Source organism: Mustela putorius, unplaced genomic scaffold, assembly GCF_011764305.1.
Source record: "Mustela putorius furo isolate JIRA1106 unplaced genomic scaffold, ASM1176430v1.1 tig00000876_pilon_pilon_pilon, whole genome shotgun sequence".
NCBI lineage: Eukaryota > Metazoa > Chordata > Mammalia > Carnivora > Mustelidae > Mustela > Mustela putorius.
In genome coordinates, this window is record NW_025421506.1 from 2891397 (window position 1) to 2911123 (window position 19727).

The window sequence follows — 19727 nt, forward strand, 5'->3', positions numbered from 1 at the left end:
TTCCTTATTGTAATGATGAGAACTTCCTTTAAGTATTTAGATAGAAATAGTGTGTGGGGGGTGGTGGGATGGGGAAAGACACATCCTTTTTTGTTCACAGTGGTACAGGTCAAACATCCGGATTCCAATATCAGGTAGGATGTTACTGACAGGTGTTTTTCATAAATGCCCATTTTCAGGCTGAGAAAGTTCCCTTCTGTTCCCAGTTTGAAGAGAGGTTTTGTTTTTGTTTTCTTTTAATCATAAATGAATGTTGAATTTTATTTTTTTTTCCTGCATCTCTTGAGGATCACATGAGTTTTTCTCCTTTATTATTTTTGTGTATTTCTCAGTTGATTTGTTAATATTTTGCTTAGGGTTTCAGTGTCCATGCTCATGAGGGATACTGGTATATAACAGCTTTCTTTTGTGTGTCTGGTTTTGATATCAGGGTAATGCTGGCTTCTTTCTCCTATCTTCTGAAAGAGCTTATGTAGTTGATATTATTTCTTCCTTAAACGTTTGGCAGAATTCACAAGTAAAGCCATTTGAGCCTGGAGTTTTCTTCATGGGAAGGTCTTTAATTACAAATTCATTTTCTTCAGTGAATAAAGGGAGTAAATAAAAATAAAGGGAGTAAATAAAAAAAAAATAAAGTCAGAGACATGCTGAGTTTACACAGGCTATTTTTTTTTCTTGAATGCTCTTTTTGTGAGTCTTACAAGGACAGGTCTCCTTGATCTAAGTTTTTCTAATTTTTTGGTATAAAATTGTTTATAGGGGCGCCTGGGTGGCTCAGTGGGTTGGGCCTCTGCCTTTGGCTCAGGTCATGGTTTCAGGGTCCTGGGATGGAGCCCCTCGTTGGGCTAACCACTCAGCGGGGAGCCTGGTTCCCCTTCCCTCTCTCTGCCTGCTTCTCTGCCTACTTGTGATCTCCTGTCAAATAAATAAATAAAATCTTTAAAAATTGTTTATAATTTTCTTTTATCCATTTATGTCTGTAAGATCTGGAGCGATAACCCCCCTTCATTCCTGATACTGATACTCTTCCTTTCTCATGAATCTATGGGGGGCTTATCAGTATTACTGATTGAACAGTTGGCCTTGTTTTCTCTACTGTTACTCTATTTTCTCTTGATTTTGTCCGTATCTTTATTTGTTATTTCCTTTCTTTAGAAACTTATTATGGGTTGCAACACCTGGATGGCTCGGTCAGTTGAGCATCCCACTCTTGATTTCAGCTCAGGTCATACATATCTCAAGGTTGTGAGATGTGAGCCCTGCCTCAGGCTCCCCCTAGGTCCCATTTTCCTTGCTCTTTGTATATTGAGTAATTTTAGACTGCATTCTGGATACTATAATGCTATACTATATTGTGAAAATTATGGATTCTTTATGTTGCTCTAGAACATGTAGCTACTTTTATAGGTAATTAACTTGGCTACACCAACTGCAGACTGTCTCTTCTCTGGTGGACAGCAATTCTGATCTCAGTTCATTTTTTTAAGGAACTTTAGTGTAAAGTTTAATTTTGCTAGGAATTAGGCTATGTTTACTGATTGTTTTAGCTGTAGATGTCAAGAGGCTCAAAGTTTCTCTGGTGTTCTTGTTTTTGTCTTCCCTGTGGTTTTTGGGTTTCTCAAGAGATTTCTTCTGAACTGAGGTCTTGCCATTATAATCCTATTTTATGCAGAAGCCCTAACAATGTGGTAAGGTCTGTGGGAGGGGAAGCATTCTACAGTCCTATGATCAGGTGTCAGTCTTTTAGCAGAGCCTGTGCTCCTGGACTGTGACCTTGACAAAGTGCTTTTCAATCCTCCCCACCTGAAGTAAGACAGGAAGGCACAGGAAAGGGGCTGGAATTGGGTATTTTTCTTTTCCCTAGGCCGGTTAGGCCCTGGTAAAAAAAAAGTTTCACTTGAAGGCAGGCTTTTGTTTAGGAGAATAGCGTGCTCTGGGCATACTTCAAAATGGTGACTTCTTTTCTCATCCTGCCAAAAGCACAAGGGGATTGTTCTTGGATCTCCACCCTGAGAATCTGGTGGGGGTTCTTGGAGTAGAACCTGTGAAATCACTGGGAGGTTCCCTAAGACTGGGGCCCCTGCTATTTTTCACTCTCAGGCTTGTGCAGACTGAGCCTCCAGAACCACAGTCTAAGCCCTCTTACCCTGGTATTGGCTCTGCTCCTGGGGTTCTGCTCTAACAAGTTATAATTTGCTGTATTTCTCTGTCTCTCCAGTTCTAGGGGCATTGGCTTTCCTTGACCTCAAATCTCTGATAGATCTCTAAGAGCTGTTGATTTTTAGTTTATTCAGTTTTTTTTTTTTTTTTTTTTTTTTTTCCCTTTTTCTGAAGACAGAGTGATGACTTCCAAGCTCCTTACAGGACAGATTAGATTGGTTCAGGAGTTGGTCAGAGACATGCTGAGTTTACACAGGGAATTAAGGGTTCCATTTTCAGTATCTTTCCCTCTGTATTTTTCCCCTCTATCTGGTGGCCCTAGTTCCTCTGGCCAGAGAGAGGGCTGGTTTTGCTGTCAGAGTGCGTGCCTTCAGGGTAAAGCCACAAAAGAAGAACAGAAACTCACTATGTGTTGGCCACTTGCTCCAAAGTTTGACTCTGTCCGAAGTCTGCTTATGCTTGTTCAGTCTCTAGAGCCTTCACATTGTTGATTTTTGTGTTTTGCTGAGAATTTATAGCAGTTATTTATAACTGACATTTGGACAGGAGGTTGTGCCCCACTATCATCAGTAAAACTTGACTTTCTGTTGAGGGGGAAAAGAACTACATTTGTTCTCCTGCCTTGGTTCAGGAGCTTTACATTCATGATCTCATTTCAGAATTTCTCAGGTGAGGACTCCGAGGCTCCAAGAAAATAACTTGCTGAAGGTCCTAAGGACATGTGTAAGTGACAAGATCTGGAGGAATCGTAGGGCTAGCAAACTTTAGACTACTCTTTTTTCTATTATATTACCTGCCATCTTTCATGGGTAAATAACTGCTAAAAGCTAAATCTATACAGATTTAGGTAGATTCCAAAGAACAACTACTAGAAGACTAGTTGCTGGGGATAAAAGATGCTGAGAAGACAGGGTTAAACCTGCTCATCAGTCACAATTCACTATGATTAATTTTAGTCAAATCAAAGTCTAATAACGATACATGGGAGTAACAGGTCTGCAAGGACAGCCTCCGACATGGAAGAGGTCGGCGTAGGTTGGGAGGGAATGGTTCAACAATCTCTGAAGAGATAGATGAAGGCACAGAGGCACGATACCTGAACTTCTTGACTGGGAATTTCATCTTAGTTATCTGTATATTCCCTTTGGGGCCAAGTAAAATGACAAACGTACATAGAGCTTTAAAGATTTTAAGGAATTAACAGTTTAGAAACTTTTATAAACATAACTGAAATCTTCAAAGCATTTTGTACAGGAATAACAATGTAAAATTTCTGGCATCAATAAGGAGCTGAATTTAATTTCTCTCCTGTACTTGCTTTATATTTCTATGACCCTAGCAGAAGCTTCTAGTATTGGTTAAGACTTTAGCATTGATGCCTGATGAGCTTAAAATACTGAAAACTGGGGCGCCTGGGTGGCTCAGTGGGTTAAGCTGCTGCCTTCGGCTCAGGTCATGATCTCAGGGTCCTGGGATCGAGTCCCGCATCGGGCTCTCTGTTCAGCCGGGAGCCTGCTTCCTCCTCTCTCTCTCTCTCTCTGCCTGCCTCTCTGCCTACTTGTGATCTCTGTCTGTCAAATAAAATAAATAAAATCTTTAAAAAAAATAATAAAATACTGAAAACTGTAGATCATTTCGGTTTAGGCAGTAGAGTGTGCCTTATTTGATCACAGAATTCAATCCATTTTTGGCCACCACATACCTGTTTCTGTGATTAAATCTTACATAAAGAAATGGTATAATCAAAAGCAAATTCAATGTCACTTTAGAGGATGTCCAGTACCACTGCCTAGAATACACTAGCCATTGAACAAGGTACTCATACTACTGTATTCTTAAGCAAATCCTGAGGAGAATCACATCACCAGAACAGACACATCCCTTTTCTTGCATCCTCACATCAGTGACAGATGACTACTCAGAGGTGACCAGGACACCAGAAAAAGTAAGCATGGGAACACATACGATGTGTTCTAAAGGCCCTCTCGGGCACAGGAATCTAACTGGTTTGGTTTTATTCTAAACTCCTGTCTCTATGGATTAAAGTGAAAGAAAAACCTTAAAGACCTTCACAGGCCCTTTTGGGTGATAGAAATAGTTACTTCTCAGCTAAGGGTTGACTGTTCTCTCTTCTTTCCATCAGCACAGCTATCTGGCAGACACCCACTGGTCCCATGCATTCTCTCGTTTCAGTACCAAAAGCACAAAGAAAGTACTCTTCAGGCCAGTGGGACACACAGTGGTCTGTGATCCCTTCTCCATGACAGAGTTTACGAGGGGCTCATTCTGCTTTGGTCTTTGTTCCTAGGACCCAGCAGATAATAGTCCTTGCTCAATACTCACTATATAAGTACAAAGAAAAAGCTCTTCCCTATAATCATATATTTTCCATATGTATTCATAGTTAAGCTACTCTTACAGAACAAATCCTCCTTAAATGATGAGAATCCTGTGTACTTTAAGAAGAAAGGTGGTTACGGTACCATATGTGCCGAAATAAGCTTTTTACCAAGTTAGACTTTTTATATAGTAAGTATACATATAAGATTTTATCAAGATAAGCACCTAAGATTTAAAAGAAAAGTTCCCAAAATGATGAGAAGAGTATTATTTTGACTTTGAGATGGAAACTTCTTCAATCCTATTTGAATAAATCAACTTTAATGTATGTAAAAAGAGTGGTCACATTACTGAATTTTAACTCATCTTGAACAACAAAATACTATTCAAGAGGTGACGACAACATTCTGCATCTTGCAGTCTCCATACTTCTATTTTCTTTCATTTCCCAGAGAATGGGGAATGCAGAGAGCTATTTAGACTAGAACAGAAAGTAAGTTACAGCAATTGAATGCTTTGTACAGTTTGTCTGGAGGTGACTTGTAAATTTAAGTATCTAGTTATACCCAAAGGAAGTATGTACCAAAGGATAAATTTAATTCAGGTTCACAATGTCTTGTTTAAAGTCCTCAGGACCCTACGTGTTTCGCAAATTAAAACACCAGCATCTTATAGTCAAATACACTAAGATTTCAGCAGTGAGAGGCATGAATATTCATACTAGCATGATAAATAAATTCATGTCCGTTCTGGTTAAGTTTAGATTTTGAAATTACGTGTAAGCAATTCTGGCCCTGTAATAAAATCAGTATCAGATATATAAGCAAAAAAAGTTTTATACCCATGATCCTAGATAAACAGGCAGAAGAGGTTCTTTCCTCTGTTGAAGAAAGAAAATGGCCATCAAGGCAAACACATAAGGTGGCAAGCCTCCTTCTTCAGGGCGATCTATACTGCAAAGCTACAAATAAGAGGAAAAAAAGATAAGCACTCTTTTGTACCAGTCTATGATTTATATAATTTGGTCTAAAACCCAAAACACCACAGTGACAAAAAATAAAACTTCCTGAAACTTTTTGAGCAACCACATGTTGTGATGTTGAGGGGCAACTTCCATTTCAAATTTTTTTTTTTTTTTAAAGATTTTATTTATTTATTTGACAGAGAGAGGTCACAGCAGGCAGAGAGGCAGGCAGAGAGAGGGGAAGGGAAGGAAGCAGGTCCCTGCTGAGCAGAGAGCCCGATGCGGAACTCGATCCCAGGACCCTGAGATCATGACCTGAGCCGAAGGCAGCGGCTTGACCCACTGAGCCACTCAGGCGCCCCCCATTTTAAATTTTTAATCTAATTTTTTTTTTTTTGGACACCCACAGCAAATCCACTCGACTTGGTTAACACACTTGTTAGTGAAATGGTTCAATCCTAAGTGCAGGCCAACTGGCTCTGCTCAGTTTAATGGTCCCCTCCTCTGAACCTAATGCCTTGAAAATTCATGCTTTGCTCAGAAAGGTGACTGGGGAGAGAATGTAGGCAAACTCATTAGCACCAACAGGAATAACCGTTTAAAAAGCACAGACTACTCAGTGACGAGGTGGGAAGCAGCTTTCAAAGGATGGCATGTTGTAATTACCAATTCACCCGGTTAAGACTGGTGCAATGCTTGGCTTATCCTGCACCAGAGCAATAGGTACTATATATTGTTACTGCTATATCTTTTTTTTTTTTTTTTTTTTTTAAGATTTTATTTATTTGTCAGAGAGAAAGAGAGAGAGAACGCATTAAAGTGCTCAGGCAGGGGGAGTGGCAGGCAGAGAGAGAAGCAGGTTCCCCACTGAGCAAGGATTCCGATGCAGGCTTGATCCCAGAACCCTGGGATCATGACCTGAGCCAAAGGTGGACGCTTTACCTACTGAGCCACCTAGGTGTCCCTGTTACAGCCAAATCTTAATCAGTAAAGCTCTAGCTTTTCTCTATTAAGTACCTACACAGAATCTCAATTTTATAATCATCATGGGGCCTTCAATTTTAAGGAAATACTAAAAGCTCTAATAAATATCGAGATATCACACTTAAAACATTATAGAAATATAAGCATGAGCAGAGAATGACCTCAATTTTTTGGAGTTTCTGCGTACACGATTATAAATGGTATCACTCAAACCTTCCTGTGCCTAAGAATAGTGTTGGGAAACTAGATAGAATGTAAATTCTTGGGTCATATTCTATATTTGACCCATAAATCTGATTTTTAATAAGCACTATAAGTCATTTTGATCTTTTCAGCAATATGTTACAGTGAAATAGACACAATAAATTTTCCTTTCTGCAGACATTAAAATTTGTTCCAATGCTCAGATGCTTACTCTCTTCATGTCTATAAATATGCATCCAAACATAAAATTAACCAAGCAAAAATCAAAGCAGACTGTTTATGCATACATAGAAAGTGCTCACACATTTAAAGAACTCAAACCTACCTTTGCCCAGTGCCGAAAGGCAATCACCAAAGGAACCAGCTTCGATTCAAGTTTTCCAAGGGCAGTTAAATGGTTTGTTGTCAAACAAGCATTTTCATTTCCTGCACTCACTTTACAAAGAAGACCACTGAGGGTAGGGGGAAAGAAAAAGAAAGATAAAAAGCATTACACAGGTATCAGGTATTATTTACACTGACAATAACTAATTTGCAATGATAATAAATATCTTCAAAATGAAAATAAAAAACTCACAAAATCTTTATGGGTCATTTAGGTCACTGCATTAAGCAGAAGACAGGGCAGCTATTCTCTGAGTGAACTTTATTTTTCAGAAGTAAAACTCTGTATTTTCATACATTAAAACTATTTCTGGAGGGAAATAAAAATCAGGAAAATATGGTAAGCTGGTTCAAATGGGAGTAGGAATTCATCTTTGTAAAAGAGTGTTTTCCCAAGAGCTGGGGGAATCTGCCTAATGAAGAATCATTACAGCCTACAAACCACCCATGTACTGTGGTGATGGTAATGCTTCCAGATGGAGGAAGAGACACATGGGGGAAGTCACGCTAATTGTTATTCAGCACTGCTAAAAATGCTGCTAAAAAGGATGACAAAGTAAGGTGGCTACAGAAAGTAGCCCTTCGATAAAGTTGTTTTTTACTGAAATGAAATGGGTCAAAATAGTTCCTTCCTCTGCTGCTGCCTTTCAAATAATTTTATTCTTTTTAAAATAAAACACCTTCTCCTCTTGCATCAAATGCCAACATACAGAAAGAATGCTAATAGTGAGTCTGTGAAATTAACTACATAAGGAGCTTGTTATTCTAGAAATTGGACATTAAGATATAATAAAGTACACGTGCTCCTGGCAAGTTTCTATTTAATATATAAACAGCTTAAAGAAATGGAGACCTTTGCTTTTCTCTGCACACCACCACTGGCACCCTAGCGTGGAAGTCTGCATCAACATCAATAAAAGAGTCTGAGGAAAGAAGAAAAAATATTAAGTAGGTTAATTAAACCTCTGTTTAAAAGCAGAACTAGATGAAGTACAAGTTGTGACTTAATCCGTTTGGCCTTCTGAAAGAGGATTATGAAATAAAGCCCTGAGATGCCTTGAAAAGGGAAACAGTATTATGTATAACAGTCAAGTAATCACGTTAATTTAAAACCCTTATTTTGTAAGACTCACATTTGATTAGAGCTGACTCACTACTGAATCAGAATATTTAAGTGTTGTTATGTGGATAAGGTTAATTAGAAATGTGGATAGGATATATGCAAAAACAAAACTGCTGCAAAAGCTACTGTAAAATATCTGGGCTCAAAATACATATTGACTGAAGTAAGAAGAAATGTTTCAATGTTTCATCCAACCCAAACAAGAAGGATGGGAAAGACTAATTCATGGGATGAGACAGGTAAATGAGTCCTCAAGTCCTAAGCCAGACATTACTTTGGACACTGATAGCCCTAACCAGGAGCAAGTATTTGATGACTGATTAATCAGGGTTGGGTCACACCTATTTATCATATGTGAGGTATTAATTTAAATCACAGAATAGTTTTGTTTGGATATTACCCACAGAAATAATTAAAAGATGCATGACTTCCTTCCTATTTTCAACGTTTGACAAACAAGATATATTCAAATTATGACAAAAGAAAGAAAATTTAGAGCAAAACGTGGAAAGAATTTGGCCTTACCACTGTTCTTTAAACATTCTTGAACAAGTAAGAGAACATCTGGCTGAGACATCTAGGAAACAAATCAATGAAAACATTACTAATCCACATGTAGGAAACAAATCAATGAATACAATAATCCATAAATACTGTTGTTTCACTGAGATAATACACAGTCATTGGAAGTTATCCAAACTCCTTTCCAAATTAGAAAGCACGCTGCTACCCCAGGAAATAAATTAATCATTATGCTCCGTGTACACATCAGTCAGAGACAGAGACAAACGCCAAATGAGGGCAAGTGATCTGTTGCACAGTCAACTCCTGCATAACGAATTCCTGACATAATCAGCCTCTCCGCAAACCTCCAAGACGTCAAGCTGTTCAAGTCGCTGATCACTGTAAGATTACGTCAACAGATTGCTTGCTGGTCTCCACTTCAGCCTTGCCCTCTCCAGTCCTTGCTCCATGTAGGAACCACAACCACTTAATGTCATAAATCAGACCTAGTCCTGCCCCTCCTTAAAACTCCCAATAGCTTCCTACTGCCCTTAGGTCATAGTGAAACTCTTTATCAAGGCCCACAGATCCTGCATGTTGGGCCCTCGGTCCTAATATTATGGATGCTTCTTTCTCTTGGTCCTTCCACCATGGCTTCCATTCTACCTTCCATTCAGCTCCCTGACTAGGCTAAGCTCTGTAGGGATTTAGGGTACTTGCAAACACCGCTCTCTCTGCCTGAAACACTCACCCTTTGACTTCCTTATTCCTTTTCATTGTTTAGAGCCTAGAGTCAAAGCCATTGCTTCAAAGGGGATTTTGATGGCTGGATCTACACATCTCCTGTTCTTTTCTGTCACAGAACCTGGTTTCCCAACATAGCTCTCATTTTAATTAATCATATATTGTAATTACTTATTTCCTCCACTAGGCATGAGTTCCACGAGGGAGGAATCCTAACTGTTTTGTTCTCTGGGATTTAGGACAGTGCCTGGCATACAACACGGACTCAGTGAGGATTTGCTAAATGAATGATGACACCAAAATAACTGCTATGCTGGTAAATTACTAACTTTGATTGAATTTTAATTTAATTTTAATTCAAGTTTAAATTTAATTCAATTTTGACTGAAGGCTAAAAGAAGAGTAAAATCTATTGGTCAGCTGACCATGTAGCTATAGCCGTCAGGGATGGCAACGAATGAGAAGCTGTATGACAGAACATTCCTGGGATGATGCCCAGGAATCTTCTTCATTATTATTATTATTATTTTTTAAAGATTTTATTTATTTGACAGACAGAGATCACAATTAGGCAGAGAGGCAGGCAGAGAGAGAGGAGGAAGCAGGCTCCCCGCAGAGCAGAGAGCCCGATGCAGGGCTCGATCCCAGGACCCTGGGATCATGACCTGAGCTGAAGGCAGAGGCGTAACACACTGAGCCACCCAGGCGCCCTTCTTCATTATTTTTAACTAGCAAACCAGGTAAATGGCATAAACCATCTGCAAACTGGCCTGGGGAACCAGCAGTGGATGAACAGATGATCTATTAGAGTGCCTTCCAGATTCAAAATTCTGACTCATATCTTTTTCAATCACATTTGAACCAGAAATCCAGGCTAGGTGTGAGTCTTCAAAAGCCCAATTATTTTAACCAAGTAGGTATATAGAAGTAGCAACTTAGGAGCGAATGGAGTTTTCAGGTCACAAATGTTGCCACATCCACACTGTTTAAAATCTGAAATTCTTCTCTGACATTGGAAAGTTGACTTTACCAAGATAATTTAATCTTCTCAAGTTAACAGAACCTAAAAAAGCCCCATTAGAGTTACATAGTTAGAAAACCAGCATTTGAAGTATACATGAAAGATCTATAAAGAAGTACAGAAATCTGTACAGTATTAAAAGAAATGCGCTAAAATTGAAGGTTGGCAGAAGAGCATGGAACTGGAAGTTTTGGGGGGAAAGCTGCCACTTATATTATCTTCAAGTATCTAAATATACTCTTATATAGCTCACATTTGAAAAAAAAAAGAATTTCCAGACCACTCTGTGAAAATTTCAACATTTTATTTTGTACTTACAATGGCTGGAAATTGAATGTCGATATTTACATCTGAATTTTTGAAACCCAATCTGCTACAGGATGACCCATATAATCTCAGAGAACAATCTGGAAAAAAAAAAAGTCATATATAAGGTGAAATTTCTCAGAAGTCATAACAAAACACTGCTGTTTAAGACATGGAACCATCAATTAAGACTATGCATGAATGTAAGACAGTATTAAATCTAGTATAAATAAACAAAAAGGAACAGCTGGCTCTTTGCTTGTATTCATTTTGTTTTATGTAACGGGGGATGGCTGTATGGTCTGCAGTTTAGGTTAACAGCTACTCTTTTATGCCAATTGTAAAACATGTTTAAAAAATTCTAACTTATTTTATATTTTGTGCAGAAAATATTTTTTGCCAGGATTTTTACAATCGGAAAGCTAAAAACGATGCTTAACTTTGTCTTATATTTATAAACCTGATAGTATACTCAAGAGTTAGTACAAACATTTAATCTTTTCGAAAATACACATACAGGTATAATTTACTGTAAAGATCATGTTTCAACAGAATACTCATAAAAATCAGCATAAAGTTACTTTTCAGTATAATTATGAACAAAAAGACGCTTAATACAATATGCTCTCTTAGGGAAAACTTTTGAAAAATAATTATAAAATCACTGATATAACTTAAAATGTTAGGCAACAAGCAATTCACTCTTAAGAGGAAGACAGGTGTGTGTGTGTGTGTGTGTGTGTGTGTGTGTATTTGCTGCCTATATTTATTTATGGCATTTTCTCCCAATGTTTAACATCACTGTGCCAAAAAATCATCTCCTTTCCACCAGGGGTTTTTGTGGGGTTTTCTAGGTTTGTTAAGTCAAGTGGTTTCTTTGAGTTTTAACAGTTTTCCATGACAAAGTACATTAAATTTTATAATGGAAATCTACAGCACAAATCACTGACATTACAAATCCCTTTCTCGGAACTTGTCTATAACACAAAGGATGACATACAGATATAATGAAATGAGCAGATCCTTGCCCTTTATTTTTATGAAGGTATATACAAGAATGAATGATAGTCCATATGAATGCTTTTTCAGTAGAACAAATGGTTCTATGGGGGATATGGTGATAACCTCTGAATAGTGATTCCAATCCTAACTGTGGGTTAGAATCACTTGTGGAGCTTTCTAAAAAATAGTTTTCTGTGGCTCCACAGACATATCCTGGAAAATTTAATCAACAGTACACAAAATCTATTACAAAATAGGTTCAGAGCTCATTTTAGATGTTGCAATTCTTTTTAAAAGTGGTTAAACAGAACCTTTTTGGGACACAACCTGAGAATGACTCAAATATACTTTTATTTTAACTTAAAATGTTGTGTCAATTTGAATAGGTAGGAAGGTAAACAGGTAGATACACAGAGTCCCACAGTGCCCCCCTAATCGGGAGCATTTAACTTAAAGTACATGTGTACAAGGAAATTCATAATGAAGACAGGTTTAATGACAGTGCACATAGAAGTCTTTGCTACCTTGGGGAAAGCCAGAAGAAACAAAAACAAACAAAAATTAAGAGCTTCAGGACATGGTAATTCAATTTCTATTAAATGAAAATTACTATGGGTTGGAAAAATGCATGAGGCACTTTTAGGTAGCTAAATAGAAAAACAAATCTAGAAAATACCTGGTAACTTGTGTTGGAACACATTTCCCATGATACGTTTAATTTCTAGTCTCTGTTCCAAGTTCTCATTGTGTAAGCCAAACTCCTGTACCACTTTGTCAATGGCAATACCAATTGCATTTATCTGGGAGGGTGTAGGCGGGGGTAACGTAGTGAGCAACTCTTCCTCTTGTTTCTCCTTTTAAGATCAATATTGAGATTAAAAATGACTCACACAGTTTTTACCTTCTACCATTCACTGAGATAACACCCTGTAGAATATTCTGGAATATTTTTCTTAGCTCTCCCTCTCACCTTAGCTGTGTTAGTCTTCAGTTCATCAAACACATATACTTCTTTATGCACATAAAGTGATAATAGAAGGCAGGCAAAAATAAGGAAAAAGTGCAGGGAAAAAATATTAAAAGCAGCAATGACAAATTATTTGCTTTATTATTACGGGCATAAGGGCATATACCAAGGTCCTATCAATGACTTCACTCATCCTGATACTGTTCTTAATGAAATTCATAAGACTGCCCAGCAAAACATATCTGACCAATGTATTTTGTCTAAAATAAATTCAGTAATATAAGTAGTGAAGTTATTAATATCATACCCTTAAAGACAGAAAAGTCACAAAGATGACAAGTAAAAACAACTAACAAATAAACATTTGTTTGGGTTACATTAAACTTACCTTAATGTTTTTCTTGTGCCTCTTCTCTTTGATGTGCTTATGGGCAAATGCAATGGATTCAATTAAAACATCACAAAGTTTGCAGGTGTACTTAGCTGTAGGGTAGTTTCTTGGTCGCTATAATTTGGAGAGATTTAGAGATATATATATATATATATATATACACACACACACACACACACACACAGTATCTTCTAAAACAGAGGCAAACAAAAGTTAGCCAGAAATTACTTCCCCATCACTTTAAAAACTGTTAATATATTATTGTCACTCTTAACCACTATCCTAATGGCCATTTTTGGGAAGTGATTCTATTAAATCAAATTGAGTACCACTTTTAACTCACAGCGCTTAAATACTAATAACTGTAGTAGGATGCCTAACTCATCAAAGCATACGTTCCAATTACTAGCACAGCTTAAACACAAGTCCTTTAAAGACAAGGACTTTAAGTAACAAATAAAAGACATTACCCTTTTTAGTCTGTCAATGAAGTCTCTTTTTAATCGCTCCTCTGCCTGCTGTAAGCCCAGGAGCTCCTTCGTTGAAAGCACAGACTCGTCAATCACGGGGCCTTCCAAGTCTCCGTCCTGCTCATTTTCCTCATTTCTAGTCCTACGTGGCTTCCGAGGTCTGGACCTCTGCTTCTTGTTTTCTTAAGTTAGGGGGAAAATATTATTGGTAATCTTGAGTAATACCACTATGACAAAAAAGCAGACCGTGCATATTTATTCATACATATTTATTAACTAAGTAATGTGGTTATCTGAACACAGCAAAAGGAAAGCTCTTCCATGGATAAAATGCGTGAATACTCATTGGCCACCTCATCTAGATACACCAACCCACAGAAATCCTCTTTCGGAAACACTGGAAAAGAATTCGCTTCAACCATACAATGTGATTTTATCATTTCTTCCAAGTATACTCCTGAACATATTCAGCAATAGTAAAAATTGTCCTCTGAAGGTAAGTATACTTGTAATTCTAATACACCTAATACATTATGATATACAATATAAATGTATGAAATATATTCTGGTATACCTGTTATTCTACTGAAAACTATCCACATTTGCTTTCTTTTTTTTTTTTTTTTTTTTTTTTTTGGTAAACAACCTCAACAGAGCAAAGACTGACAATATGATCTCCAAAGAACTCAGAAATTAACTACATTATCACGTGCAATGAAAATCCATCATTTAGTTGTAAATTCAGCTTTCATGTAATTGGGCCCTCTCCCTACACGGATATAAGCAGTTCAAGCCAAAATTTTATTTACAGAGGACAACTAGTTCCCATCTTATATTTACTTTCATTTTAGCTTCTTTGGACAGCCTGTACAATAAGCACATTTCAAAGAAAAAAAGGCTTTAGTTGAAATAAGCTTTCTACAAGTATGGACTAATTCATTTAAACTCTGTTGTTACTTCTACAATCTTTGTAACTAGTAAGTCAATTTGTTGCCTTTTTAAAAAATTTACAACTTTTCTACCTGTGGAACTGAAGATGACTGTGGGATTAATCTATTAAAAAATTGTTTTAAATAGCCCAAGCTCTGAAAATAAATCAGTATTACATACAATTAAAATAAAATTCATTTCTCCAATTAAAATTGTGATAAATGTTTTGAATAATGTTTAAATGGCTGATCAAAAATTACTCTTTCAAAATATAAACCTACTGAAAAGCCCTGCATGAGGCAATTCCTATGTCAAGTTTTCAGTGGAATGTATTTCTTGTTCAGCAGTTACAATAAACCAGTTGTCTGAAAAAACTTGTGAGTCAGAAAAGGGAAATATAGGATCTCTAATTTGCAAAAAGCTGTTGCCAATAACTCTAAAGGAAAAGTAGCAAGCACTGTGCTCAAAGTACCATAAGATGAATATACAATGAAATTCCATAAATAGCTTCTCTAAGTGGCAATTGAAAGAAATTAAAGTATTAGGACAAATAGTTTCTTTTTTTTTAAGCCATCAAAACGGGCCAAACAAATAATACACAAGGTAAGTAGTTGTTTGCGGAGAAAAACCAGTCTACTTTTAATACCAGCTTTTTAACGCTCCTCTACTCCCAATTAAATAAATTATCACCGTCTTTTAAGGACTGTCCTCTCCATCTGCATCAACTTCTGAGATAAGCACTTCTTTTAACTTAGAGGCGTGTCTGTTCTCATTTAATTTGTGTATCTTCCAAGCTCTACTCTAAATAATTATATCTGATTTCAGTGTTCACAAGTTTCCTACTTTGGCAAACACTCATTAGAGATTTACACAAATATGTGCAATACCATTAGAAAAGTCCATATTAGAGGCACCTGGGTAGCTCAATCAGTTAAATGTCTGCCATTGGCTCAGGTCGTGATCCCAGGGTTGTGGGATCGAGTCCCTCATCAGGCTCCCTGCTCAGTGGGGAGCCTGCTTCTTCCTCTCGTTCTGCCATTCCCTGTTTGTGCACCTGCTCTATCGCCTATCAAATAAATAAATAAAATCTTAAAAAAAAAATACAGATGAATCCCTACTTAAAAAAAAAAGAAAAAGTCCGTATTAGTTATACTACAGTAATTGATATGGAACCAAATTCCATTTTTAACTCCTCCTCTCTCGAATCACAAAGGCTTTTCATGTAACTATATTTGCTGTCATCTTCTGGGATGACAATTTCCCTTCAAAGAGCACGATTAACTCCTTTTTTCCTTTTAAAGATTTTATTTTTAGGTAATCTCTACATCCAACATGGGGCTCAAAGTCACAACCCCAATATCAAGGGTTGCATTCTCCAACCGAGCCAGCCAGGTGCCCCACTCCTTACTGTCTTTATACAGATAAGGGATGGCTGCAGAAATTCTGTCTGATGACGATGACGATGGCAGCTGTCATTATGGAGTATTTTTTATGCGACAGATGCAATGCAAGTACTTGATGTGCACTGCCTTGTTACATCCCCGTAGTGATCCTGTCATAGATGCTGATACTGCCCCCATCATCCAGATGGGGAAAATGCTGGCCCAAGAAAATAACTCAGGGACTAATGACTAAGTGAAAGTAATGGGATTTAAAATAAAGATTAAAGCATGGATGGAATTCTGAAATTCAACCTTTTATCTAACAATGTAAGAACTGGAAAGAACTTACTGAAATCCCCCCTTATATCCATTCACATCTAGAGTAGACCATGACTGACAAGACAGGATCACCTTCTGAACTGAGATTCACAGGACTGCATGGTAAAAACGGTCAAATAAAGTCTCATTGAAGGGAATCTTGAAAGACAAAACTGGATGTTGCTAAGAAGTTCCCACAATTACAAAGAGGAAGACTACCTGGCTCTTGCAGGTGTCTTATAACATGAATTCTCTGTATACAGTATTCCGAGTTTCCCATATTTTATTTGCATATGGCCCATGATACCATTCACAAAGGACATGTGTATATGAGTGGATATTTTCCAGCTAAGATCACTAATGGAATTGTCCCAAATACATTAAATTGGCAACCTAGGATATTTGAGGGATGAAGTACAGGGCGGTAACACAGAACTGGAAAATAGAAAATAAGTATTAAAAACCAAAGCAACTCTAAGATAATTTTCACTGGCTTCTCACATCATTTAATGAGACCCTTCCTTAAGAGAGAATTCTGATTCAAGGAAAATTTCAGTCCCTTTAATGAGATCCTTTTTGGGATCCTGAGTGCAGTGCAAAGTTTATACTTCAAATTGAATTTCTCTCTACAGTAAGTTATTTTATACTAAAGCTTAGTATTTCCCTTATGAAGATGTTCAAGGGCTAGAAGCTGAACAGTTCTTCATCTCGCAGTTGGGACAGCACATACGTATTTTTCATTTACAGAGAACATGGGCGTTTGGGCACTGTCTTCAATTAAAAGGACAGTAAAAATGTATGTACTTCCTGTTCAAAACCACTTAAAAGTAACTTTCTTAGCTGCTTTTCAGACTAAACAAGAATACATATTCAAGAAGTTTTTAGTCTGTTAACAGTCCCTATTAATGTCTATCTGGTTGCAAACTTTTATTCTATAAATCTTTGTTTTTATAATGCTACTCAAGACCAACTTTTTCTTGTAAAAGACTATTGGTAACTGCGTTAAGATATCCATGTCCTGCCTGGACACAATAATATAGAAATACTTAAATATATGAAGACTTTAAAAAAGATAAACACCAATCAAAGGCCAAGAAATTATCAATGTGTTCGGTTTCCCTCTGTCAGATTCAAGGTCCAGTGAGGCTGAGTTAACGGCCAATGCAGCACAGCACTCAATTTCAGTTCCACTTCCTCAGCCACTACCCCAGTAAATACATTTAACCTCGCCAGACCACAGCAGCCTGCTTTTTTGAAAAGTTGTGACTGTACCCTGATGTATCACAACAGAGCACTCGATCAGACAATTCTTTCAATTTCTTTCTAGCTTAAAGATTCATGCAGCCAAGCTTTTTCTCTCCCGGGATTCCTTTATAACACCTCATTCTATTTCTACTATACAAGACATACTCTCTTGCTTTTCCTACCTTAAGAAACCTAAAATGGCAACTATTCTCTCATTTAAGACTATCATAAGACTCCCTAAAGATAACAAATGACGTTTTCTGTTAAGTATTCTAAATGTCCAGATCACAAATTCAAATGCCTTACCAGTAACATGCATAAATGTAACTGGCCACTGTGAGATAACACGTAAGAAAAGGACTTGTGGATACTGAGGAGAGAATGCCAACATTGCCTAGATTCACTTAAATTAAAAAAAAAAAACAACAAAACAAAATAAAAACTTTAAAATGCCGGCCAATTTGCCACCCATTCCATATGGTCACTAAAAAAAAGCTTACAGCCCGGCAGCTGGGGGGCTCTGTTAGGAGTCTGCCTTTGGCTCAGGTCATGATCCCAGGACCCTGGGATCAAGTCCTGCATAGAGCTTCTTGCTCAGCAGGGAGCCTACTTCTGTCTCTCCCTCTCTGTCTTTGTGTGCTCAGGCATGCTCTCTCTTTCTCACTCTCACTCTCTCAATAAATAAAATCTTAAAAAAAAAAGGCCTACAGCCAATATATTTAGAAGCCCATTTTCCCAAGCATAATTTATATTTTCAGACTAAATACTATTTTACTTTTTCCTTCAGATTTATTAGTTTCTTTCATTTCAGTAACTACTGTCCATTAGCTAATTTTCCTGTTTATAAAAATCACTGCTACATGGACAAAATCTATTCACCTTTTAGAAAAACTTATACTCACTTTGAGGCAATTATTATCAAACACAGAGGGCACTCAGAAATGGGTTTTGGTGCTACAGAAACTAAAAGGCAAAACTTTCATCTATTTTTCCTGACTTTCAAAACTTAATGTGTCCCAGCCTGTTTGCCATGGTCACTTTTGAGGAAAAAAAAAATCGTGGACTACTCTCCTGTGGAGATCGATACTCCATCCAAAAGACAGATAACCTTCTGTGATAGGAAATACAGTCTATATTGTGTACTTACATTGAATACGATTTTTTTTAGCTTTATATTCTGTCATTTATATTATGGACGCATTCGCTATTCAAATACAAAATTACAATACATAATTTTAGAAAATACATTATACACCACTTAGAAAATATGATATAGTACCCAGGGCGAAAGAGTAAAAGGCACCAATGGGAAATATGTTTACTGAAGTAAAATGGGCCTCATAGCCAAGTGAATTTTTGAAGTGATCAGTACACGCAATGTTTTTAAGTTGCCCAAATACCATGATTACAATTTTTAAAGTATTCACATTAAATAAGCAGGAACTATGAAAAATCAGAACTACATTGCTGAAAATAATAAACCTCATTTGGATGAAAAAGACATTGCGACTTTGGAGTTGTAACTTGACAAGTTGGAACACATTACCAGGGCTTCCCGCTTCCATTTCTGACATGGTTTCTAGGCTTGTCAAGTCTTTATGAAGTAGTCGTCTTACAGTTCTGCAGCCTCTTGTTTCTTGCCACCTATATCCATCCTCACTTTCTTGAAAGGAGTCTTTTCTTGGTCGGTTTATAACAGGAATTCTAGGTCCAGGTTTATATTCCCTCCGACTGTCTGAATTACCAGCAAGTTCATCAGAGAGCCACCTCTTACTCTGATCTTTGTGGTTGTCATTTATCCAAGCAGGTTGACTGTAAATTGGGTTTTTAAATGCATAGGGATTGCTGGAAACAGCATATGGTCCTTTTCTGGGGGTACTCCCATAGTTCCCTGGTGTTATTTTTTTTTTTGGAAGGCCTTTTTCCATTTTACTGCTATGGCCTTTAGCATAATCATCCATTATCAAATAATCTTGCTGGGGGTGACCCCTTCTGAAATCCTCATCATCTATTGTCCCTCGGTCCTTAGCACGTTTCACAAAATACGGTTTTGCTGCATCTCCCATGGTCTTTGACTTCAATTTTCTTACTCTGCACCTGAAATTAGGCATTTTGGGAAATCATCAAACTATAACAAGATATTGAAATACAACACGTTTATTGCACAGATGCTCAAAAGCCTATACAAACTCTTGTTTTCCTAATTTCCATCTCATTCTAATAATCAGCGCATTACACTGAAAGTCGGGAGGCTTAAATCCTGTAATATTCTTCACGAAAATTAGTAC

The 19727-nt window shown here is 37.3% G+C and overlaps 1 protein-coding gene across 13 annotated transcripts in view; it reads right to left on the bottom strand.

The window, feature by feature from the left end:
- Positions 1-19727, bottom strand: part of TUT7 (terminal uridylyl transferase 7) — a 61179-nt gene that overhangs the window by 40347 nt on the left and 1105 nt on the right. For 12 of the 13 annotated variants that reach the window (XR_006608419.1, XR_006608418.1, XM_045086088.1 and 9 more), the window contains exons 2-10: positions 18986-19536; positions 13565-13746; positions 13092-13208; positions 12413-12590; positions 10747-10835; positions 8685-8736; positions 7890-7959; positions 6978-7104; positions 5342-5461 (exon numbers count right to left, since the gene is read on the bottom strand). Coding sequence is in view for 11 of the 13 variants with exons in the window: in XM_045086088.1 (XP_044942023.1) it covers positions 5342-5461; positions 6978-7104; positions 7890-7959; positions 8685-8736; positions 10747-10835; positions 12413-12590; positions 13092-13208; positions 13565-13746; positions 18986-19505 (1455 nt within the window). In the remaining 2 variants the exon portion in view is untranslated. Of the gene's footprint in view, positions 1-5341; positions 5462-6977; positions 7105-7889; positions 7960-8684; positions 8737-10746; positions 10836-12412; positions 12591-13091; positions 13209-13564; positions 13747-18985; positions 19537-19727 lie in introns of those variants that run through there. The other variant, XM_013046632.2, reaches the window with a different exon arrangement.